This window comes from Bacillus rossius, chromosome 12 (genome assembly GCF_032445375.1).
Source record: "Bacillus rossius redtenbacheri isolate Brsri chromosome 12, Brsri_v3, whole genome shotgun sequence".
NCBI lineage: Eukaryota > Metazoa > Arthropoda > Insecta > Phasmatodea > Bacillidae > Bacillus > Bacillus rossius.
This window is the reverse complement of record NC_086339.1, coordinates 26,696,805-26,724,391: the sequence shown is the minus strand read 5'-3', so window position 1 is coordinate 26,724,391 and position 27,587 is coordinate 26,696,805. Positions and strand designations below refer to the sequence as shown.

The 27,587-nt window shown below is 36.3% G+C and overlaps 1 protein-coding gene across 1 annotated transcript in view; it reads right to left on the bottom strand.

The window, feature by feature from the left end:
* Nucleotides 1–19,316: 19,316 nt before the first annotated feature.
* LOC134537276 (alkaline phosphatase, tissue-nonspecific isozyme-like) overlaps nucleotides 19,317–27,587 on the bottom strand; it is a 440,124-nt gene continuing 431,853 nt past the window's right edge. The window contains exon 10 of the mRNA XM_063377549.1: nucleotides 19,317–19,660. Within this exon, the coding sequence (XP_063233619.1) occupies nucleotides 19,317–19,660 (344 nt within the window). The remainder of the gene's footprint in view (nucleotides 19,661–27,587) is intronic.

Genomic DNA, 27,587 nt, shown 5'->3' with positions numbered 1-27,587 from the left:
TCAACATGTTCCAGATTCATTGGTACGTTACATTTTCAGTTGTTTTCTGTATCAATGAATTAATACTTACAAAACGTTTTGAAACGTTATACATCTTACTACTTGACTAAACTAATTGTATTAACAATAACAGGCAACGTTTAAATATATCTATAACATAAATTGTTGTCACTGATAAATTCGGATACATTTAACACCAGGTACTTAAGTATGAAGTTCGTTTGGTTTAGTACCCTTTAAACATTGGTTAGGGACTCAACAATTTTGAGAGAAAAAAGAATTTTAAATAAAAAAAACCAACATAACTCACTATTTCTTCAAGTTGTTTTTTTTTAATTTCACAACTATGACTAATCGTTTCTCTGTAGTGCAGTGAGTACCAACAATGTGCCTTCTTAGAAGATATTTATAACAATCTATGCTTTGATAATTTAAATTATCAAAACTATAGGTATTGTGTTGATAAAAATATATTTTGATCCTTTTTTCTTGTCTTTCGCTGGTGCGAGAGAGATTACTTTTACGCAACAGTAGTTATAAAATAATAATCAGAAAGTCATTTCAATAGGAGTAAAAAAAAGGAAATTAAAGCAAAGCGAGTGGCTTGTGTCCCACACGGCAAATTGAGAAGTTTTACATTCAAACATGCACAGTAGTCGCTACAATAAAATGGGAAATCAGAAAAATGTGAACGGAAATGAAAAGTTTGAAATAAATTGAAAGGTATATGGCGCTGACGTTCACGCGATGGGAAGACAAATACTTCCCGGCCAAAATACAACTCTATCTTGTTTAAATATCATAGTTTTGAACAGTTTTATTTCACATTCTACTTTGCTATTTCATAACCAGTTTAAAAGGACCAGATAAACAGAGAAAAGAGAACGACAGAGGGAAGGATAAAAATGACATTCAGACAAATAAAAAAATATAGTGAAAAAGATAAAGGGAGTAGGAGATATCTAATAGAGATAAAGGCAAACAGATAAAAAAAGAGGGCTAAAATACAAACATAAATATAAAGAAAAGTTTAGAGAGATCTTTAGAAGGAGAAATATATAGAGATAGATAAAGAAAGGATAGAAAGGAAGAGATAGATAGAAAGGGACAGTAAAGAGAGAGAGATAAAAATAAAAGGTTAAAGATAAACAGTTGAAAATATAAAAAAATAAAAAGAAATGTTTGAGAGAAAAGAGGGACAAAGATACAGAGAGATGTAGTGAGAAAGGTAGAGAGGAAGATACAGGCAGAAAGCAAGAGATTGAAAGATGGAAATATAAATATAGGTAAAGTAAATTAGAAAGATATAAATAGAAAGAAAGATAAAATTAAGATAAGGATAGAGAAACATGAAAAGAGGAGTAGAGGGTTATTAGGATAAATATAGAAGAAAAGATAGAGGAAGATATAGAAGGGTTAGAAAGAGAGAGGATGATATTAAAATTTTAACTCAGACCTTTTTATCTGTTTTGTGATGGGTTCTAATGACTGGAATATGAAATGTCTATGTGGCAATGTTTTACCGGTCTAATCTATCCAATAATGTTAAAGCTCGAAAGAAACGCGAATTGTACATTCATCATTCCATTAATCCAGCTCAATGAATTTTACTTTTATAAGATTATTAGAATTGGAATAATAATATATTGAGCTTATATCTGTTCCAATTTTGCTAATACAATAAATGTTTTATAAATATGCTAGGCATATTATTATATTAAATATGCAAGCATACATCCAAATGTATTCACTGAGCTTGATTTTTCAAGAATTAGGTTGGTTTTCCTTGTGTGCTCCTGATTTTTTTTTTGTCAAGACTTCTGTTGGTGTTCTCCATGTGCTCCATTCAGGTTATTTCTGAGGAAACAATCGCTGCATGTATTTAAAAAAATTATATATTCAATTGTTTTCAGAGTTTCGTTTAATTGGCAAATTCCTGTTTCCAAATCAGCACTCACAATATTTATCATGTGACATTCAAACGAAATATGATACATTACTAAGTCGATTACTATGCCTAGAGATAGCTAAGAAATACTACCATTCAAGACGGATTTCCTTATCCTTGATGTGTATCGAAGTCCTCTTTCTCTTGCGAGCGTGAGAGAGCATCCCGCATTCCACATAATTAAGAAATATTTACCTCAACACAACAAATGGAGACAACTGTTGGCAATAATACGAACTACTTGCAACAATTTTCTTGTATGAGTTAAATTACTCTAGCTGACGAAATATATATACATATATCTAAGTAATATTCGAATTTAAAACTCTCAGTTTGCATCTGATATTAGTCGTAGAGAATAATATGGATCCCGGTTCGATGCCTGTAACGTTATCGAAAGGATACAGGTGTAATTTCTGCAGCAAGGAATTTGTTCTGAGAAAGAAGGTCAATCATTGCGGTACACCAGGGATGTAGAGGACACTACAATGCAATATATTATTCAGTGTTGATTATTGACCTTTTAACTAAAATTACATACATAATATCTGACCGTAACAACACAACTAAGTTCAAGTAACAATTGTACGTATGTAATAATGATTTACACCAAAGAAACAAATATGTTAAAATACTTATTAAATTATTACGTTTTTATAAGTGATTAACAGTACTCAATTGTCATTACATACATAGGTTAACGTAATGTTTATTTGTAACAAACACATTAATTAAGGGCACAGTGATACTTAAACAAAAGCTATTATTTCACTGAATGTTATTTTTCAATTTAACATACAATTATCGTTATTTTTGGTCGCCAAATGTCGATATAATTTAAGAATTGCTTTCGGGTTTAAATCTCAGGTATTTTTACATGCAAACTTTTACTGGATCTCTGGTTCGCCTCGAGTCATATGGACCAGAAATATATTTCTTAATAAAATATTTAATGTTGTGTATTCCTTATAACTTGAAAGTACTTTTAATATAAAATTGTACGCAGAACACGATAAATAACAATACGTGTCCGTCACATTAATAGTTTCCGTACAGACGCTGTGGTGTCACTATACCTTAACAGTAAGATTGCCTTAGGAGCAGGAAACGAATTTTTAGTTTTCTTACTCCTAAGTTAGATTCCGTGAGTATCCACATCAATTTGTATAATATTCACTTCCAGGCCGCTAAAACACAGTTTTATATCAATTGATACCTAGCTAGCTATACAATTAGTTTAGATATGGCATAGCGTCATTTTTAGATGCAATATGGACGCAGGCCTCTTTGGAAGTTTTTTAAGAGACCGTCAAATCAGTTTACCGTTAACAATAATGATGCACTGACGACGTTATTAAAATAAATTACAGTAATTAAAACATACATATTTTTTAGACATATAGTGTTAGTACTAACAAATTAAAAATTATGGTTTATGGAATAGTAAAATTATGTATAAAATGTTTATATTAATTTAATTCCAAATGTAAGCATAGTCCCATGTATGGACGTGACCATAATTAATTTGCATATCATAGCAACAAATATGTCTCAGTTCAAAATTTATGTTAGTAGTTCAGGTTTAACATGCTTAAATACTTTATTTCATGTCAAGCAAATTTAGTGGTGGCAGTTACGCCCTATTTTTGGTCGTTTCTGTGTGTCTATACCGCACAGTGTTAAAAACCAACTTCGCAAAATGATAAGTTGTGTTCGGTGTAGCAAGTCGTTTACACGAAGAGAAAGCTTAAAAAGACATCGCAGAACTTGTAAAGCTAAGCCCACTTAGAAGGTAAACAAGATAGATAACAACGATGGAGCTACTATTCTAAAGAAGAGTATGCTGCATGACGTAAATAATCTTCCTGATCTTGAACGTAATAATGTGCCTAGCTCTCCTGATCTTGACTAAGAAGCTGACGGTTTAAGGAAGGCTGAAGACATGGGAAGTATCATAATCGTGAAATGTGGGAATACATTCAACCCGATTTCAAGTAGATCCTCCGTACTTCGGGAAAATGATGGAAACTAAAAAAAGATGAAGAAGAAGCTCCGACGTCGAAAATGTTAATGTTTCTTATATAGGTAAGAATGTTATATTACCTTCTTCATTTACAGGATATCCAAGATATATGAATGAAAATAGCCATGATGTCATGACATAAGTTACAAACTTTGGGGGAGCAGATATTTTTATTATCTTCACCTGTAATCGAGAATAACCAGAAATATAAATTGAGTTATTTCCATATCAAAAATCGCAAGATAGACATGATTTGAATACAAGAGTTTTCCAGTTTATTAAGAATTTTCAACGCATACATTAACGTGGAGTTTTGCCAGTCATTTAAAGCTATAAAATATATATGCAAATACATTCATAAATATTCTGATCAAGCCACATTTACTTTGCTCAATAACAACGACGAGGTAGAAAAAATATCTTAATGGTCGCTGTTTTAGCACTTCTGAAGCTATTTTATAGAATTTTTCAATTTCCTATTCATGAACACTTCCCAGCAGTCGTTCATTTAGCAGTCCATTTTAAAAATAGACAAAAAAATTTTTTTTTGAATAATAAAAACCTTCAAGACTGCACCCACCGACTCTCATTGGATTTGTCGAGCTCTGCGGAAACGACGCAATTAAAAAAAAAAAAAAAAAAAAAAAAAAATCTTTGTTATACCACGAAGAAGGTCTGAACATCGCGACAGTCCGACCAAGGGGGTTCCCCTCGCAACTCTCTTAGCTGTCGTCAATGGATCTTCAGGTTGTTCTGGGACATGGGACAACAGCGCACCAACGAAGTCCATCCACGGCGTCGTTAGGGAAGCAGGGCTCTGGATGACCGGTGCACAACCTACAGTGACGGGAATCTTTCTTTTCACAAGACGAGAGAGCCAAACTCCCGATCGCGCATCTTCGGTTTTTTTTTGTTCATTGTAAATAAATATGGCGGTGTTGATAAAAGGATACTAATGGTCAACTATGTTAGGTTAGCTACGTTATAAATACTTTAAAACATCGTGGACGGTTGATTTGGTTAGGATAGCTAGATTAAAGATACGGGAAAAGAAAACATGAACTTCGGGGAACTTCGGGTTTTGGGTCTCTCGTCTGTGAAAAGAAGGCTTCCCTTACAGTGACGACTCGGCGAGAAACGCCCGGAACAGGACGACCCACTGAGTGTTGAGGCGAGGGTCCGGCCACATTGTATCCGGGTAGCACCATGGGTCTCTGTTACATGCAACTATTCTGCTAAGCCGCGCGGCAGGCTTGGAACGTAAAATATTGTGCATAATCACAACCATAATATCCTCTTGTTATATTTTTTCCTTTGTTTTTAGTTGTGCACTAAATATAGGTATTTTGATCATAATCAACTCGTTCCTAATTAACGTAAATACATTGTAACTCGCTCTTGTTCATTTGTTTCAAAGAGTAAAGCGAGCAAAGGAACTTAAAAATATTTACAAGTCTTTTGAAGAGTAATAATAATTAAGTCTGCTGGCATACTTACGCTAACATATGCCTTATTTTTATATTGGCAGCCAGCTGGTGTATTAAAGCGGGTCGTGAAGTTGAAGACCAAAAGTTAATGCTCCCAAGACAACTAGAGTGTGTCGTGTTAACATGTTTATTGTTTTTATTTCATTATTTCGTGTTGATAAATCGTGTTACTCTCACAACACAGTTTTCTTGTGTCGCTCTAACTAAATCCCTTTGTTTTCCCTATCCGGGGGCAACAGTCTAAACTACCAGGTGCCATCATTCACTACCTTACTATTGATACCGTCATCGATCAAGACGACTCCGTACATTACCCTTAAGAATTTTTAAATTCATTGAATCCGCGTGGGCTGCTCCCACATTCGTTGAAATTAAAAATTTGGCATTCCAATTATTTTATTACGTAACTATGGACCACCAAATTCATGTAACGGAACCAGACTTCAAGTGAAATTTCTTCAAAACAATGTCATAGTAGCTACATGTTTGACTGGGCCAGCAGTTGGGAAAACGGTACTAATACCTCGCATTCCGATGCTACCCACAGATTAAACATTTTAATTTTAAAATGTTATAATTTTCTGTGGAGGTATCGATTGCAGTCACTATAAATAAAGCTCGGGGTCAAACTTTTAAGTATGTCGGAATATATTTGAGAGAATACTGTTTTTCCCACGGACAATTATATGTTACCTTATCTAGATCAGGTTGTGGAGAAAACCAGTACATCCCAATACCACACGAAAAAGTGACAAAAAGTATGGTATATGCTGAATTATTCTAAATAATTTATAACTAATCAGATTTCTTTTAAAAAATGTAATATGTGCAAGATATGTGTATTTACTTAGTATGTAAAATATTTATATAAAAATGAAAAAGGATTTGATAAAAGAAAAGTCTTTTAAAACATGTCATTTATACAAAAAAATATTATTATAAAATAACCAAAAAACCAGCGAAGCGGGTACTTACTTGAAGCTAGTACCCTATTAGATTTTATAAATTAACATGGCATGGATTCGCGTTTTTATGTCATCATAATTATAAATAAATCAACAATACGACATTAAGTTTCAGATAACACTATATTAAATAACACCCGTTAGCTGTTTCAGAAAAAAAAATTGTGTAACTTTCCGAATTTCACATTATAATTTAATTGGTAAATGTCAATGGCGTTATTTTAGAAAGCTGGTTATTCAGAGCCTCATCAGCATTTGTTTTTCTGTACTTCAATATAAGTCGTTTTCGAAAACAAAATTAATGGACTTGACTTCCTAACTTACTCATCAGTAAATCAAAGAGCGTCAATTTTTACACTTTATAATGAATCTTTTTTGTTGTTGTTAAAGTACGTGTTTTATAGTTTTTCACTGATCCTAAAAGGAATGGCAGCTCTTATCTCTTCTTTATTTTCACGAGCACGTTTTACATTTAATTTTTTTTTTGTTTTCATCCGTCAGTTTCTCGGTCACTCCCCCCTTCTCCTCCAGTCATTATTGCCTTACGTAGCGCTTTACGTTCATTTCTCTCTTCCTCCCGTCTTACCATCGGACGTGTACTGTTTACGCAGCAATATTTATTTTGTTGAGATGGAAGCTGTCAAGCTACGTGTGCGCTCGAGTGAAGCGGCATTTTTATTTTTTCAGGCCTTCAGCGTTTCGCCGGGGAAAAATTGCAGGTCTCTTTTATGTCTTCTTAAATTATCCCAATAATGCACCATTGAAAGACGCCAAAATTTCAACTTTTCATTGGTTTTCAACTATCAATACTTTATTATTAAAAAAAATTGTAAACATACATTAAGTGGATTTGTAAAACTAAACAAGATTAGAAACATTACTAAATACAGGATTATTTTTTACTTGCCCTACCTATTTCGGGACATTTAATCAAAAATTGTTCCAGCCAAAGGTTTAAGATAAAGTTTAGGAGTGTTAAAATAAATTATAACGAATTTGATAGTAATTCAATTTTAAAAAAAAGTAATGATAATTTTGTCCTTCTACCCTTGTTATTTCCACCACTTGCAATAATGGTTTGTTACACAAAATTTATTTTAGACAAAAGTTTTCAACAATATTTACAAAAATAAACCAAAATAATCTTTAATTCGATAGAGAACATGGTAGGGAAGTTTTATTTATTTTCTTATTTCAACCCCAAGTTTTTTCAAAAAAACCTTGCAGCAATGGCTCGCCTTATCCAAAATTGTTTCAACCAAAAATTTAGATAAAATTTATAAGATTAACAAACAATTTGAACGAGTTTGATAGCGTACCTACTAAGAGACTTATTATTTTAAAATTCTAACCCTATTTTTTTTTCAACCCCTTGCAGCAATGGTTCGTTAATCAAAAATTGTTTCAGAAAAAAGTTTTAGATAAAAAATTATAGCATTTACAAGCAATCTGAACGAATTTTATGGCGTACCTACGAAGGGAGTTATGATTTATTTTTGTCCTCCAACCCTTGTTTATTCCATTCCTTGCAGTTAAGGTTGGTCGTATCCAAAATTTATCAGACAAGTTCTTTTGGTAATACTCCAAAATTATAGTACGTTCACACACATGTGATATTATCCATATTATTGGAAGTTAGAGCGATTTTTATGTTTTTCATAAAACCTTCCGCATTTTTAACCCTTTGGTCGAAAATAAATTGCCTATTAACGAACTCGACCAATATTTTCCACTTCTAGATTTTATGTAACTATCAGTTTGGAAATTATTTGTGAAAAATTGCGGCTGTTATCGTGCTCACAAAATTATGTAAAGTATACTAGCTGCCCGACCCGGCTTCGCACGGCTATACTAATGGGGAAAAAATAAGCCACATCTCCCATTTACAGTAATGGTAAATTTAAAAAAATTCAGTGAAAATTTATTACAATGCTGTATAATATACCGATGGTTTCCCGACTCGTGCACGCAACGTACAACTGATGTACCCGTACTTCGCTACGGCAGTCTACAGGCAGATCACTCTTGCGCCGCTCATTATACATGCCCCTCCTTGTGGGTACGTCACTGCCGCGCGATGCCCGTTGCCATGGAGACGCAGAAGGCATGAACAATGCAAAATCCTGTTCTCATGCAGACAAAGTACCCACTGTTGCCTGGTTTTAACCACCCATGGGATCTAATTTTCGGAAAATGTCATCCTGCGTAACATAAGGAACATTACTGTGAAATTTCAAGTCTGTAAAATATATATACTTGAAAAAAAGGGCAATTTTTGATATTTAAAGTACTTGCAAAATTTCAACGGTGATGAGGACTGCACTAACAATGAAATAGCCGTTGCCATAGAGACGAATGAAGCATCAACAAAGCAACAGCCGTTGCCATGGTGATTTCCTACCAAAAACTGGAAATAAAAAAAAATTTAGGGGTGGACTACCCCTAACATTTAGGGGGATGAAAAATAGATGTTGGCCGATTCTCATAGATACCGGATAAGCAAAAAAAATTTCATCAAAATCGGTCAAGCCGTTTCGGAGGAGTATGGCAACGAAAACTGTGACACGAGAATTTTATATATTAGATATAAGTACATAAATACTTTTGAGTTGACGATGGTTTTGGGTCTATGGGCCATGAAACGAAAACCTGTATAAAATTTTCCTGAAGTCGCACCATGGTAACGGTTGCAATAGTTAGTATTTCTTTGAAATATACCTAAAGAAACTTATTTTGGTTCTTTTGTTGCCCTGTGTAGTTATTACACCATTTTAGGTATTTAATAAATATTTTATTACCCCTTCGTTACAATATAAAATACTTGTTTACTTAAATAACAAACATTAAATTCACGGTTTTGCTTTTAACTTTGCTTTTACCTTCAATTTTGAATATAATGATTGCAATGTCAACAGAAACGGTTTCGACGCAGCTAGTTCCCACAGATCAATGAAACTTCAGATAATTGCGGCGAGGGACTGCGATCCTTATTACTTGTTATTTTAAAATAAGTTTTGTCTTAAAATTGGCAGTAATTAGGTAAATGAACGGGTATACTTTGAATGTTTTCGAGCTAGTGATTCGACAAAAGATCTTTTGCTTGCTTTGAATGTAAGAAAAAGTAGTTTACAAGGAATTCTTAAAGTAACTCCAACTTAAGAAAAGTTTAATAAAAACGACAACTGTTCATTTTTTTCATCTATTTAACCTGTACAAATTACATTCTACAACAAATTTTAACGGTTTTTCTGTCTTTTATATTAAACTATGTGATTATATATAAACAAAGGATGCTTGATTCATATATCCAAACCAAAATGGTCCATCACGTACCTTTTTGTAGGAGACACACTTCTCATATGTATAAATATTGGTTACAGAGAAATGTAACAGGAGCTTGATTTTATAGAAAACACAAACACTTGATTTTTTTGGCCGTTTACTCTTGTAGGCATCTGTTGGTGTGTCCCTGATAACAGACCAGCAATATTAAGCTAGCATACTTCGATTCCTTGGATGTCACAGACTGTGGCTTAACCAAATCGTTAAAATTTTGGCTCGTTCCGGAATTGGTACCTCAGTTTATTGTCGTTACTATTAAATAATATATTATTTTTGTAAATTGATTCCGATATAATTTTTTCATTTGTTGTTGGGAAACGAGTGTTTACCGGATATTTACTTAACATATTACTTTCTAACAGTCAAAGGACACGTAAGTTATCGTAATTATGAACTAGTTCGTTAAATTTTACAACTTTGATATGGTATTGAGTAAATCGTTTCATTTGAGAAATTTGAGAGGAAGCATGAATGGCAAGAGATCTCTCGTTATAAATAAACATGAAAATCCCTAAAAAAAAACAACAATAAAACAGGGAAGAAAATGTGATTACCATAATGGCTTGCGAGAGCGAGATACTGGTGCAGTCTTTAATTAACTTTCCGTCATTCAATTCTGGAAACAGTATTCACAAACGCCGTAAGTGATAATTATGTAGTTTAGAAATTTTTGTCTGTAACAGAGCAGAAATATACGCATTTCTTCAATGTTGGCCTGTTTTCCGGATGAAATTGAGAAAGATGTGTGGCGATTGTACAAGCAGTGAATGTAACCCCTGTTCCAGGGTGAAGATAGCGAATCCTTGTTCCTCCTCCATTTACGCCCCTAATGTTTATTTATATCCAGTTGTTCGTAAAAAATTTTATTACAACTAATTTAAAACATTAATATAACCAGTATTTTAAATTTTAAGGGGAAAAATTAAATTTATAACATGTTTCATGACGAAAAAAAAAGTTTCTCTTTTAGGCTGTATGATGTTAAAATATGAAATAACGTGTTATATGTTTTAAAATGAACGAGTGTATCAAGGCTATGATTACTTTACATTTTGTTTCCGAGACTGTTGAAAATGATTATTGTCCAAAATTCAGTTCATCTGAAACGCATCATTTCCTCCCTTTCCCATCATCCTAGTAAATCGGAGACTAACAAGACCTTGTGCTAGATGCCGTAATGTCATGGTAATGTGTGTACTGGAGTAGTCGGCACACAATGGCAGAGCGTCAAAGCAGCTTGTTAATTCTTGTTCAAACCTTCCACGTGCGGTTAACGTTGTGATCGTTCGCGCCGTTTGCTCGCGTGCCGTTGGCGAGTTGACCGTAGAGCTGTGTTTGATTTCTGCGAGCACATTCGGGTCTGAGTTTGGCTGTGTCCTTTCTGCGCCGGAGTTTGGGTAAGTGTGTTTACCATACATCCTCTTCTACCCGGACGTGTCGATGTTTTGTAGCCCCTTGTCAACAGTCCGGGCGGGATTTAATAACAAACTAGCAACTGACTCATAAAAGAGTAGAATTTGTTCGAAACAGTTTTTTTGACATAAACAAATGTGGCATACAAGAGCCAAGTGTCTGTTTAATAAAAACGAAATTTAAATCATATTTTACATTCAACTTCGTTTGTATTTCTTTAGAGCTATTTCTACATCAGTATTTATTTTTTAATATTATTTTCTGTATTGTATATTTTAGATAAACACAAGGATGTGGCTGTTTGTATTTTCACTATACGAAAAAAAAATTATTTCAAGCAAAATGTATAATTAACATATCATTAAACTGCCAACAATGTCTTTTATATTATTTTAACACTTTCATCACATTCTGTAGATTTCAAATATGAAACTTTACATTTCCTTAAACTTAAAATTCACTTTTGTTCAGATGTTTCAGGGAGCATTAATCCTAAATAATAAATATATATATATACCGTGATAATTTTTAATAGCCATTAAATATCGACTAGATTGTACACCAAGGACCCACTCAGTCAAAGTTTAATAAACTCCACGTATCATTGAAATAGATACATTTTTCACTTCAGTGGACAAATAGACTCAAAGTGTTAGTATCTGTTGCTATCGTGTGCCTTATTTTTGTGTGCTACTTACATGTCAAAATTATCGGCCAAACTCGTGGAAGTACCTGACGAGTTGCGGAAAGCCTTCATTTCACAGACAAGAGAGCCACACCCGAAGTTCCCCGAAGTTCCCCGAAGTTCATGCTCGCTTTTTTTTTTTTACCCCGTTCTATCTCATTGTATAAACCGGCATGGCATTAAATTTTGCGGTCGATTAGGATAGGTTAGCTACATTATAAATACTTTAAAACATTTTGGATGGTTGGTTATATTAGGTTAAGTGTAGCTACATTAAAAAATACTGTAAATTCATTTTATGGTTGCTTAGCAAATAACTTTTTAATGTGTAGCTATCCAGGGCTAGGAAACCGTTTACATGATTTCACAGTAGGCCTAACTTTAATGTAGCCATCCTAACCAAATCAACTGTCCACAATGTTTTAAAGTATTTGTAATGTAGCTAACCTAACCGAATTGACAATTAGTTATCATGAGTTACAATGAACAAAAAAAAAAAAAAAAAAAGAAACCGAAGATGCACGATCAAGCGTTTGGATCTCTCGTCTGTGAAAAGAAGGCTTACCGACGAGTTGCCGGCGCGAGAAGGTTGTTCCTGACGTTTATCAGCCACGAGCGAAGCACGCGCATCTTTCCTCTTCGCCGATCAAGAGTGGACGAGGAGTTTCCCGATCGCTATTTTGTACCGCCACCAAGCGAGCTACGCAGAGGCAGAACCAGTGGCGTAGCCAGGATTTGTGTATGGGGGGTGTTAAGAAGCATGACACCACCCCCCCCCCCCCCCGTATTAAAGTGGGTGGTCCGGGGGTCCTCCCCCGGAAAAATTGGGATTTTAAGGTGTAAAATAGTGCTATTTTAGCAGTTTTCGGTTCTTAAATTTAAAAATTGTATTAATTTTAATATGAAATTTGTCGAGTGATGAATAGGAAATTAATTAAATATTTGGTGCTAAGGAGGGGGGGGGGGGTTGAACCCCTAACCCCCCCCCCCCCCTGGCTACGCCCTTGGGCAGAACCATTTCTGTAGTTTCCTTTTCACTTCCCGTATATTTACGTAGTTCATTCAGATAGAGACAGTTCTACATATGAAGACAGCACCAGAGTTTTGAAACATCCAAGAGCTTCTTAGTTTTTCATTTCAACTGGAACCCCCATGACTTTCTATGTTGACAATAACCTTTTTCGTCCACCATCTTGCAGATCTCCCGGTGACTGTTGAAAGACAAGGTCGTCACCGGAGCTAGCACTCAAATGATGATACAAGGTGTCGCATAATAAAACGGGTACTTTTGGCAAACAAATAAAAATTGAAAACACGCAACAACACAAAATTTTACTGACAGCGATTGAACCATCACAACTTGCCTTTCAAGGAAGAAAAATCAAAATAATCAATTTGATTTATCGGTTTGTGATTTTTCCTTGTGGGGCTGCCTCAAGAGTCGGGTAAACACGACTCGACCAAGGACACTAGATGGATTGAAACAAAGAATTGAAGACGAAATTCATGGAGTCCCAGCTGAGATGTTGCAGCGATAAATGGGGAACCTTAACAACCGATTATAAGAATGTATACGTAGGCAAGGACGCCATCTGCAAGCCGTAATTTTTATTGTCATAATAACTATTACAGTTAATTTTATAATGGCATGAATCTTTTGTTGAAACCTGTAATACATGAGCAGGATTATTTCTCCCAAAAAGTCTTGTTTAAGAGGCGGGGTGAAAAAAATTGACAAACATTAACATGTTTTATCACAAAAGAAATATATACATGTGATAACGTATAAGGTACCTTGACCAAATAAGGCCCGGGTCCAAATAAGGCCCGTCATTGAGTTTACTAGGATAGCAAAGAGGTTTTCACCGGACGAGACATGCTGCGGACAGCCTTCTGGCATCTAGTGGTCAGCGCAGGTACTACTTGTTGGGACGCGAACTGTTCGCCATTTTACACGCATTAGAGACCAGCAAGGAATTCGTATTGGCTGTGGTTACTAATTTCGACGAATCGTGAAAAACGACTTCACATTAAGGTAATGTAACTGACACAAAGTATCTTTATACCATTTTAAAGCCCGTAGTTTACAGAATATGTTAGTATGGATATACATTCTGAACTCTTGTTGTGTATTAAACTGTGATTAAAACACTTAAAGAAAGTGTGTGTTTGCCACAAACTCCAAACAAGGCCCACTTTGGAGAACCAAATAAGGCCCGCCGCGGGCCTTATTTGGAACATCTGTTTTCTGAAATTTTTATCTCATTGTTGCAGCACTAAAGCTTTTTGTAAAACACTGAAACGATTATTTATTGTAGAATAAATATTTTAAAAACCTTCTCAAAAGGTTAAATTAGAAACTATTTTGTAAAAAAATATTAAAAAAAAATAGCGAAATTCAAACCACAAGATAACATTTTGCTTATCTTTGATGGTGCATCATCACACTTGGACATAGGCATTGTGGAAGCTGCTGAAGCCTACGGAATCACAGTATTCTGCTTACCAAGCAACACAATACATGAGCTGCAGCCTTTTGATAAATCTGTTTTAGGTCCTCATGAAACATTTTGGGATGATGAAGTGTTACTACATTGGTCAAAGCAGACAAACATTCAAGACCGCACAATAACCAAAAGGATTTTTCGGAAAATATTTAGTAAGGTTTAGACCAAAGCTGCTATGCCTAGTAATGTAGCAAGTGGGTTTTCTGCAATTGGCATTTACCCATTTGACCCTACTGTTATCCACGAGAGTGCTTACGCTCCTTCAGAACTTACCAGAATAGAAAACCCAGATGAAACAGCACAAGGATCACAGTCTGCAGCCCCAGTTCACCCACAAGAGAGCAAGCATTGGCAGGTAAAAGAGAAAACTTGAAAAATAGCTGACAAAATAGTGTATGTAGAAGACTCATCGTCGGGAACAAGTGATTCAAGTGACTCTTCTCTTGTATCCTGTGATGGCACAGAACCCAGTCTAAACATTTCATTCAAAGATATCCTACGGACACCTGAGGTGATGAAAAAGAATAATGTAGATCGAAAAAAAATCGCTTAGCTACAAAGCTGTTGAGGTAACGAAGACATTATTTGAAGGCAAAATGAAGACTCAGAATGATCAAAATCAAGACAAGCCAGGCAATGCTGCCCCGGGAAGTTCCAATGTTAAAAGAAATAAAAAACACTCTGAACCTGCTACACAAAAACATCTTGCTATTGGATCGAGTGACACGAAGAAGAAAGGAAATGAAGCCTGGTATTGTTTAATTTGCACAGACAGGATTGCTGACATGAGGCTGTGTGTTAAGTGTAGCCACTATGTTCATGAAGAATGTGTGGGGCTTACTGCTGACAAAATACCAAATTTCATTTGCCCAGTTTGTGCTTGTAAGGTTACTTAGTTTCACAGACATATAGCGTACCTACATGTTCATTTTCAGCTGTGACTTTTCTTTAAAATTTCTGGTTTGTGATTAGAGTGCGAACTTTTAGTATTTACATGTTCAGATGTAGAATTTTAATATTTATCGTTAGAGGTTCTAAAATTTGCAATGTAATTCAAATTATCTGAATGTGGACTACCACCATTGCACCTTGTAATGTACAGATAGTTTCATTACACTTTATTGTTATTTGACTTCAATTGGCAGTTATTTAAACATGGGCCTTATTTGGTACTGCTGCTGGGCCTTATTCGGAACAGGTGTTCCTAATATGGCCCTTTGCATCATTTTTGGATAAAGTCTTTTGGAACATACAATTAGCTTACTTTTGGTACTTCTGATCATGTATTATCGAAGTACACATGTTTAAGAAGGCTGCTGTCCAACATTCATAATTTTTAATATCTTCATACTATTTTTATTTTAATTTTATAATTAAGGAGGGCCTTATTTGGTTAACTTACCTTACATTTGTAGATGATTCTTCAAATTTGCATTAATTTGTTGAACATTATACACTTGGATGGAGATTTCAAATTATATATTAAATTTACAAAAAGTGGAACAATAATTCATTTTAAGGAACAGGTTAGCTTAAAAAGTTTACCAGCCAATAACTTATTTTTAATATGGTGGTTTTATTTGCATTGTGTATCTCACAAATTCTTTTATGTCAGCGTCCAGATAATTTTGTTAAGTCACATTGAATCTGTGTTATTTATTTGACTTTACAATGTTACATTTCCAGTAGTTCAAAATACAAGCTCTAATAACAGTTTTTTTTAACCAAGATCGTTCCCAGAGATAGAGCTACAATATTTAGCGAAGTGTTTATACGATCACAGGCAGTTCACCTTGCTCCTTGCCACTAAAAATTACACAAGTATTCGAAAAACCAAGCATGGATTGGTTAAAATGCTCGCGCAGATCACAATTTTTTTTGAAACCAACACTGCACATCGTTGGTTGCCGCTTGCTTCGTCCATGGGCCACTTTCAAAGGTAAGTGGATAAAGAGATTTTTGACAGAGCTAGAGGTATCAGTACACTTGTTGATTTATATGTTCAATAGCTATCACAGTTATGTCCATTAATTTATGACGTTAGGCAGTTGGTGTGTAAGGTCATTCCCACGTTAACGAATTCAAATAAATGTAAGAACGACCGCCATCTTCTTTTTTTTCCATTTGGATGGCAAGACATTTTCTTGGTCATAATGTATTTAAACGCTAATTCCTTGCTAATGTGGTGTTAGCATCTTTGCTTTAAAAATGCTCACTTCATGTTGATATCTTTATGATTCTTTTGTAGTGAGTTCCTTACAAGCTATTAAACAAACTTTTATCACTGCATTTATAGAGCAACTGTGTTTTGCAAACAGATCTATAATCAAGACACTACTCCATAGATTACTACCGCCATGGTTCTGATTTGGTCCGTCCTCACACGAGACCAAAAACTTTTTTTTGAAACACGTTCATCTGTTCAAGCTTCCTCTATGGAAGTAAACATCAGATCAGTTCGCATAAAATAGGTCATTTTGATGTGTAAACATCTTGGCTCTTGGTAAACGGCATTTGGTAGGAGGAATTTCGTGAAAATGGAACCGAAGTCGATGAACAGAAATGAGTCACAAAGATGGCGGACCCACATGTAGCAACATAAACCATATATAGCACTTTAGAAAATGTTATGGGTCATACCAAACATGTTGGTGTGCCAAATGAAAATTTATGTTATTGAAACTACACTGGAATATATTTAGTATACTAAAATAGTCATTGTAAAACGTAATCACAAGTTTTAAAATACCTAAGAAAACTGGCTACACAATGATTAAGCACAATTATTCTTCTAAATTCCTAAGAGACTTAGTAGCACGGCGGTATAGCGGGCGCTTGGAAACCTAAAACGGCGTATTTAAAATATATTTACTGTATATTATTTTTACTTTAGTAACATGTAAATAATGTTGAAAAAGCTAGGATTGTTTGGAGAAAGTAATTACCAACTGTGATTTCAATCGTTTAACCATAAACAAATATACACACATATACTTAGTGTTACAATTTGTGTTTTAAAATGTTTAGCGTGTACAAAAAACTTAAAGTATGAACTGTTTAGTGAATTTTAACAAGGTACAGCATTTTCATAAAATTATTTGTTGAAAATCAGTTCCAAACCGGTGTGTATGATTTTTTCCAAATATGTTTCACTTTTATCGGAGCCGTTTATCTAGTAGTTTACAAGTTCAGTTCTTTAGTGCAGCTATCTGTGAGTGGTGGTGGCAAGCAAAGTTTACAATTCAGGCTGCGAATTCTAGCGTCGGGTGCAGGAACAAAGTGTGTGGTTCGCGTATAGAAATGTTGGTATGTACTTGAAAAGCAAATATTTAATTGATCAGGATATTTATCAGGGTCGGCATAACTTAGAGAATTATACTTTAAATTTCGTTTCCGAGTTTCGTATTATAAGTTTATTTGCAACATGAACAACATGAGAACACATGAAATTGCTCGTTACAGAGATGAGATGTTTGCACATCACTGTCGAGTACTGAAAGTCTCGTTCACATCATTTATATTTAACAATAAATGTTGTTACATGATGCAAGTTTTTAGACTGCAGGAAATCGTACGCGGTACTGCTTGCGAACTATATATTCACCAAGATCTCAACGAGAGAGGGTTCGCATTTAGTGACGACCTGTTAATACGTAATCACTCGTTCCTTTGTGCGAATCGAAAAAACTACCAAAACTCTACCTCTTTTCATTTAACTTCATGATCGGCGAATGAAATACAAGAGAGCAAGTTCTTTTCCGTGTTACAAGATATATGAGCGTTACAGGAGGCTTTCTAGTGCAACAGCGCCTTGTTTCTGTCCGATACTGGTTAATTTCTGAATGCAATGAGCACCATGAAGCATGTTCAAGACGTTACTAAGTACGATGATGGCCTTATTTCTATGTACGAAATCACTGCAACATTCTGCCTAGTTTCTTCCTTCTTCGTGAACATTTAAGTGTGGTTATGAGTGACGTGGTTTCAATAGGACCGTTCAGAATGTGTGAGTTTCCATAGAGGTTACCATTGATTACTATCATGCCTGGCGTCTTGCGTAAGGCGTAGGTACTAGGCCACACGCCTTGAATTTGAAGAACTTCAGTTCCTCTAAATATGTCTTCACCACGAAACAGGTGATGACCAGGTAGAAAATCTGCCTTCTTTCTTTCTTCGTCATACAACGACTTTTGGGACGTCAGGGTGTTGGTTCGTTTTCCAGGCTTATTATGAGCATTGAGTCTTCCACCGCTAACCTTGAAATTTCAGGTATGCCTTCGGGTCTTGCGTTCTGCGGATTAAAATAATTTTTTTTTTGTGAGACACTCAGTTCGCCACTGTACGTACTAGATGTTGGCAGGGCGGTGATTTTGTAGGTCATCAGTGCTTTGACTTATTAAATCTTTTAACGTATACAAAATACCAACGATTTTTTTCCCCTTGTTTCTTTATCCTTCGTGGTCGAAGACTTGTGGATACAAGCGCAGGTTCTATCTCGAGCAACGTTCTGAATTCCGGAGCACCCACAGAGGAGGCCGTTCGACTAGAATCACGCCTTGTGTCATTGCGTTACACGAAATGAAGAGCAAATGTTTTAATGGGCCCCAACATCCAGCGCGCAGATCTTCAAGTTTAAAAACCTTGCTCGAGATATCCAAGCGGGTAGTACTGTTCAAGAAACCACGGGATGGCGGAGGAGTAGCTCAGTTTCACCTATTTAGTTTTCGAACCGTATTTTTAAAAACGGTTAAAAACGCGCGTTCTCAGAATAACGCTTCAGGCGTGGAACACCCGTTAACAGGTTCTTGAAAGCACTCGAGGGACTTGCGTTACACCACGTCGTGTTACGGTTACCGCACATAGTTAGTTGCCCCACGCACGACGAGAAGACTGCGCGCCAGTTACGAAGCACCCACGCAGCGTGGTCTCGGACGGCGCCGGAGGACTTAGGTGACGGCCAGGCAGTAGTACAGCAGCAGAGCCACCGGAGACGACGTCGAGGCGGCGGCGGCCCACCAGGTCGCGCCGGCCCTCGCCACCTGCTGGCCGTCGTCGGCCATGACGCTGCTGGCCACCACGACCACGGCCGGCCCGCCGCCGCCGGCGCCCGCGGACGCCACGCCGCTGGGCTCGGGCGCCGCCCCCGCCGCCGCCGCGACGCCGCAGTGCGCCGGCAGCGAGTAGTTGTCGGCGCCGCCGCCGCTGCAGCGCTGCGCGTGCTCGCCCAGGCACGCCGCGTAGGCGATGGCGTGCGGGATGTAGCTCTGGTCGAACGTGCCGGTGAACAGCACTGCGGTAATAAGAAAAAGGAACACCAACGTGAACTAAAATCGAAGCACTCGTTGCAGAAAAAAAAAATTGTGGTCCCCGTTGCTAGAAGTCATGATGCCCACCCCCCCTTTTTTTTCTAACAGAGATTAAAAAAAAAGTTTTTTTTCTTTTATGTACATTGTTTTAGTTATACCAATTTTTTTTTTTTTAACCTTTTCACAATTATTTTTAAAGCACAGTTTAAAAATTGTTTTAAGTCAGTGTTTCGATTGTCAACGTAAATTTATTTTGAATAATGGCAAATAATTGAGTGCAAGTGTTCTGCACTGTCAACGTGGTGTCACGTCAATTGGTGGTGGTTTTGTTACTCACAGTCGTAGATCCAGACACGTTCTGTACGCACAGCATGTTCCGAATAATATTACTCTGGTGTAATATTTCATCGGTAACTGAATTTAGGCCTTACTGTTTAATTGTTTTCTATGATTTATTTAAAATTGTCTCCTTTTTTGTTTTAAGTTTTTTTTTCTTTTCTTCGCGGGCCCCCTTGACCCATGGGCTCTGTTGCCATAGCAACGGTAGCACCGGCCATGTAGGGGCCCTGCCAGGGGTCCATTTCACAAAAGTAAAACTGTAGTACTTCTACAACAAAGATACAGTTGTTTTATTTATTTATTTATTTCAACTACGCAGTTAAGGTGTGCACGCCTTCTATTACACTGAACCATATAAAAAAACGCCTAATTTGTAATATCTACAAAATAAAACATGTAATTACATACTAACAAATTACAGCTATTACCGATTTATATGTACCAATTTAACATCAGAGTTTAGTACATACATAAACCACATAAAATAATCTATTAAATATATTTAAAGAATTAAAATATTGTTACGACCTATGTGGGGAGAACTGAGTTCGTAGAATGTTCTCTTGTCCAATAGTTGCATTACAGCATTGTCATTCTATCCTGGATCTGTCCTAGTTCTTTGCAGACAAAGCACCACTGTCGTCCCATTGTTCTCAGAAACTGCGATCAATTCAACAGCTTCCTTAGTGTACCGAGTAAAATCTCTTGTTAGCACTCGAGCGGCCATTCGCTTTGTGGTAAGTTTCTAACACAGCCTGTCTCGCTCTGATACTCATATTTCTTGAGGCTATTCAGACACCTTCAATTTCCAGGGCGCGACAAGATCATTGCGGATATTTTTGTGGCGGGCCGACCGAAGAGTTTGTTGAACCTCCGCATCACTGAGTCCGTCTATCAGAGCACTGGTGGCTAGCTGCTGGCGGAACTCCGTTTGTGCTTCTGGGTAGGCGAGATGCATGATTCGCTCAATGTCGGCTCCGAATTTTCGGAGTGTTTCGGAATATCGCTTTTGATGTGTCTTCGGGGCTGTTCTATACACCGCGCACATGCGTCGGTTGCCATATCTAAGCTCAAGGGCATCTACTAATACTCCACAGTCTTTCTGGTCCGTAACTGGTATGGTCTGCAGCAGCTCTAGTGGAGATCCTCGCTGTGCCAAGACGAGTGCCGTAGCCTTTTATGCCTCCTCCCAACCATTCACTTCAGCAGATGCCAAGAACTTTCGCCTGTAAACAGCCCATGATGATTGATGATTGCCCATCAAAGGTGGGTGACCGATTGCGCATTCCACATCCACGTCTCCGGAAAAAAAAAACTATTTCGTTTCGTAGCAGATGTAGCTTCCTTGATCATCCGACTGCACTATTCAGTTACAGCTGCTACTCGCCGTTCGGTGGCCTGCTCGAGCTGAATTAGTTGATGTTCCTGCCTGGAAAGTTGATGTTCCTGATGGGCGAAGTGCTTCTCCAAACTCTGCACTTTACCTTTACCACTTTACCAGCTGGATGCGGGTTCCATAAAACTTCTTCATTTCTTCTTGGTTCTACTTGATGTTCTCTATCTCAGTATTCAGGGCATTATTCACCTCTTCTTAAAATTTCTTCATTTCATTCTTCATATCCTCTTGGTTGCTCTCCATTTTATTATTCAATTCCTTCACTCCCTTCTTCATTTCATCCTGGCTACTCTTCATTTCATTAAGCTTACACTCCATTATCTCTTGGTTACTCCATTTTACTAATCATTTCCTCTTGGTCACTCTTCAGTTTGATCAAGAAAGCAATTATGTTCTTAAGTTCGTGGGCAGCCATATTCCTTGTCTACATACACTATTTTCAGTCACTATCAGTTCTGTCCTTACTCTGTAATCTCACCTCTGATCTAACTTAACTTCTATTTAAAACTAACTACCGATCATTACACTAATTTTAATCTTGAAAATATAAATTCTCTTTTTTTCTTCTTCTGTTTTAAAATAATTCAATCTTAAGCCTATTAAATAGGGCTATAACACTTTTGACACCAAAATGTTACGACTTATGTGGAGAGAACTGGGTTCGTAAGGCATAGTCCAATTAAATTGTATTACAGTTTTATTAATTACCTACTAATATTTACATTAATAATAAATAATTGTAGATAAAAATATCCCATCACCAATCACTGGCACTTAAAAATGTTTAATCGCAAGTCACTCAATGTCTGTCAAGTTGCACAGTTCGCACTCCACACTGGAACTAGGCACAACAGTGGTTCGCCCCTTACCTCACACCTGTCGACACACAGTCTTGCGTCACTCAGTCGCACTCTCTCGATGCCGTCACTCCGCAACGCACCACTCTCGAGGGGAGTCTCTCACTCTCTTCACCGATGTCACACTCCCGTTCACTCGAACTCTCGGAACTAGCTCGAAACCCACGCGGAACTCCCGCGGAGGCCAGCGTCGCTGCTTAAGTACCCGTGGTGCCCTTCTCGAACCGACGAGAGCGGCTGTGACGTGTCGCGTCATCCTGGACCGACCAGAAGCCAGAAAAGTCCAGAAAGTCGGCGGCCGTTCACGCCATTGCGAGCGGCAGCCCGCAGAATTCCCAAGGCTGCTCAGCGATAGATACCAGCGCCAAGGCATGGCTGGGGGAAGAGGGGGGGGGGGGTAACAACGACCCTTGTAATCCGGCCAGGCCCACGTGGAATGCCTTACGTCAGTGGATGAAACGTGAAACGGCGCGTGACACCAGTGGCCTTGCAGGGCCGCCATCCAGCTCCTTAGCTGGCATCGTGGTCTGGTCTGTCGCGTTCGTAACAGTATTATCACATACAAACCTATAAAATATTAAATACTAATCTAAAAAAAATTTCAATATGGTATTATTAGAAAAATTAAAATATAACAAAAATTATAATTATGATGCCATTTCCTTTCTGACACATTTTTTTTTCTTCAGTATTCCCTTGGTTACATGTCTGTGAATTTAGAAAACCAATATTTTTTAATAATATATTTAAATTTCTTGGTTGACTGTGTCTTATCGTCCTGATCCAAGTTGTTCCTGAGTCAAGATGCAGTGACTGTGGATTTCAACATTCTTTTAGTTTTATTAATGGGTGTTAAAATTTCACAATTTTATTTTGATCGGGTATCAAGACCTTTGAAGTAATTTAATGACAAGTGAATTTTTAGAATCAAAAAAGTTATTTACTTGTAGAATAACTAAAAACTGAGGATTATTGACAATTTCAGCTAATAAACTTGTAAACGATACTTGCTGTCTACTCGTACCAATTTCCTACCTACCTCAAAATGTAAAGGAGTCACAGTTACAAATTAAATTGAACATTTTTGTGGTCTAGTTTTCCTCCTTAAGAGTTAAATAAAAAGTATAGGTGAACATAATTAATACATAAACTATGCCGCATCTAAAAATAACAACTGTTACCAATACGTTAATTAAATACGGTATGTTTTTAAAGATTGTTACAAGAGTGGTTATGTCACAAAATATTGTTACTTATAATTGTACGAACTACTTTAGTTTTCACACACATATAAAATTTTTATTTGCTAGTGACAATTTTATACATTATTGTGAAATGCCTGTTCGTAATAACTTGTGACATTTTTTTTTTAAAATTTTTATTTACAAGGCTTGTAGACGTGTGAACTTATACCCTGAATGTGGCCATGAATGATGATATGAGTGAACCCATCTGCTGGCGTGCACCCAAAACCATCGGCAAAGTATAGTGTTTGCATTGTGCTAACAGTTTTAAACGATAAAGTTTAATGGAAAATGTTCGTTATCTACGGAAATCTTTATTCATACCTAACTAAACATCAGCCAGTGTGATGTCAATTTAATTCACATGAGAATAATAGGCAAAAATTGCATCACACTACAAGGTGATATCTAAATGCCAAGGGTTCAATTGTTCATTTACCTATGTTGTATGTATAGGCTTCCCTTAAAAATCCTCTAGACCAAATTACTTTACGAATTACTTTCGAGTTATATTTAATATATGTTTTAGTTCCAACTTTACATTTTATTGTACATATTTACAAGAGAAGACCTTATAATTGAATACAGAACATATTGTTACGATTTATAATGTCGAGAGAAATTGGTTCGTAAGGGATAGCCCAATTAAGTTTTATTACAATTTGATTAATTACTAAAATTTACATTAATAAAAAAATAATTGTACTTAAAAATGTCCCATCGAAAATCACTGGCACTTAAAAATGTCCATTCTCAAGTCACTCAATGACTGTCAAGTTCCGCAGTTCGTACTCCTCACTGGAGCTAGGCTCAACAGTGGTTCGCCCCTTACCTTGCGCCTGTCCACACACACAGTCTCACGCCACTCAGTTGCCGCACTCTCACGATCCAGTCTAACTCCGCGTAGCGCCACTCTCGAGGGGGTCTCTCACTCTCTCCGCCGATGTCACGTTTACCTTTGCTCGCGGAACTCTCGGAACTCCGCACTCACGCGCCACCCAGCCGAAACTCTCGTGGCACTCCTCGCGAAACTCCACCAGAGGCAGGAATCGCTGCGTAAGTACCTGAGGGGCGCCTCTCCCGAACCGACGAGAGCAGCTGTGGCGAGTCACGTCATCCCGAGCCGACCTGACGCCCGAAACATCGAGAATAGCGTCGCTTGTTCACGCAGCGGCTGGCGGACTCCTCCAAGGTCGCTCAGAGATTGATAACAGCATCGTGACAGGAAGATGCGCTAAGAGTCGGTTGATTGAGGAGGGGGGGGGGGGGGGTGCTAGCCACGACCCTTGTAATGCGGCCAGGCGCGCGTGGCATGTCTTACGTCAATGGATGGCGCGTTACGTCAGTGGCCGTGCGGAACCGCCAGCCAGCTCCGAACCTGGCATCGCGGTCTGGTCTCGCGCCTTCGTAACAATATCATTATCATTTGTTGTGTACCTGAACTTAATTTTAAGGTCTAAAGTTAAGTTTGCGTACCCGTAGCGTCTGTAGTGTTAGAGAGAGCTTTTACATGCAAATTTATTTTTTGAATTATCACGTTTTACTTTTCGCGATGTTCACTAATGCAAGCAACAACAATTTAGTTCTCTATGTATCTTTGTAAAATAATATTTAAGAAGCGTTTTATTTTATTCACTTTCTGTGTAAAGTGTTAGGTATAATTTTTTTTAAGACTTCTTCTTGCACCTGATAATTTTTGTTTGTACCTTTTGTACCTATTTTAGCGTTTGCCAGTATAAAGTATATCATGATCTACTTCTGCAAATACCATTTTAAGTAAATTATTAACCACTTCGTTCTCTCCCCTCATTTGCTATTCTCGCAATAGCACAATACGTTCGCGTAATCTGTATTTGTATACAAGAGTTATTTGTACGGTATGTAATTTAATGACTTCATTAGAAACCAATATGTCGCTATGCGATTGTTAATTATATGTGGGATTGCTAACAAATAATAAGTAGACTAAACGTGGTGATGGTTAAACCAAAACACATTGTTTTTAATAAGCTGGATTGTAAAAGGTTTTATTAACCCAACGCGAGTAATGTATTTTTAACGTTAATATTTATTTTTATTATTTTATACCTTGAAAAGTTTTATAAAGTAACACTACCAGTGAAACCTGCTGGAGAAACCAATACTTCAGAAAATCCTGTGCGATTGAAGCCAGTTTGTGAGTGTCGTATAAAATTTACACGCTCCTTTTCGCTTACATTGGTTTCGTCCTGTTTTAAGTAACCTGTTTATTTAAAATCAATAGATGCAAAACATATTAAATTTTACATAGTTTTAGTTTCAGAGAACGTATTCCTTTACAGTGTATTATTTAAGTATTGTGAAGTTTAATTTATCATAAAGTAAGTATTCGTATTAACTGTTGACGACTATCTCGTATACTAAAATGTGGTGTAGTTTTAAATTCACATTCTACGAAGATGGACCTCATGCGAGAAATTTTCGTTGATTGAAGTATTTAAAAAAAAATATTGCTTAAGTTGTTTGGCCTTTGCGTTTACTTGAATTAACGGCACTATACTTCCTTTTGTGGGGCTATTTGAAAGAACTAGTTAACGTAAATAATTTCAAACAGTTCAAGAATAATTTGAGAACATTCGAGCCGAAAATAAAAAGTTTACGTCACGAAAACTTGCGTAAGGCATAGGAAAATCTGTTGAAAGAGCCTGTAGTTGTAAACAGAAAAGTGGTTGTTGTCATTAACAGACATAATAATATTTAAAAAAAAAACTATAAATTTTATTTTTGTTTTAAATCATCCAGTCTTTCAATGACAGATTGTAGGGCTACCTATGTTAAAAATGTTTTTTTATTTCACTCAACGTTTTACATTTGAGGTAGATTTCGAAAACTTCCGGAAAATGTTTATATAATTTTTCATTTCATGTTCCATAAATACTAAATCATCGTCAACTCAAAAGTTTATGTTTATATATTTATATCAATCACATTTTTATTTCATTAAACCCCTATAAATTTACACAAATAACTTCCAAAATGATAAATAAAATGAAAATGAAAAATCTCGGTCAAGTACGCTAATGGGCGAAATTCCAACAAAGGGGTAGGAATAGGAAATATTTTTTGAAAAACAGAAGAATACTTAACTTCCCATAATGATGAATATCACATCCGCTAAAACATAAAATGACTCGTAGGAGTAATACCAAAAACTTTAGTCTAAACACTTTTTTGATACTACCTACCAGAACTGTAAAGGGTGGAATAAACAAGGTTTAGAAGCAAAAAAAAAAAAAAAACTATTATTAGCACACCATCGAATTCGTTAAAATTGTAGTTCTTATATTTTTTCTAAAACATTTTTCTGGATCTTTTTTGATAAGGCAAACATTACTCCAAAGGGTTAGAAAAAAAAAAAAAAAACAGGGGTACAATTTAAAAAAAAATCACTTTTTCCGTAACTTGTTTCCTATTATATCTGTTCCTATTTATTTTAAAAGCCTTACATATTACTTACAACTTTCATTCAAAATTATTTTCAATAAGACCAACCATTATAGTAAGGTAAAAACAATTTCCTTTGTAGGCAGGCTATTAAATCCGTTCGAATTGTTTATAGACCTTTTAAATTCTAGCCGAAACTTTTGTCTGAAACAATTTTTGATACGAACAACCATTTTTCAAAAGGTGAAACAGATGTTAAAGGAAAAAAAAATCATGGCTCCCTTATAATCTATAAGATCTAAATCATTTTCTGAAACTATATTTTATAATACGAGCCATTGCTGCAAGGGGTTGAAAAATTCCGGGGTTAGAATAAAAATATAAAAAAAAACCTTCCATACCATGTATACTATTGAATCCGTTCTTATTTATTTTAACTTACTAAATTGAGTCTAAAACTTTTTCCTGAAGTAAATTTTATGTAACCAACCGTAACTACAAGCGGTGGAAATAACAAAGGTCGTAAGAAAAAAAATCATAAAAAATATTATGTATACAATCAAATCGTTTATAACTTATTTAAAAATCCTAAAAATTATTTAAAATCTTTGGCTGGAAAACGTTTTTATAAGACGAGCTATTACAATGAAAA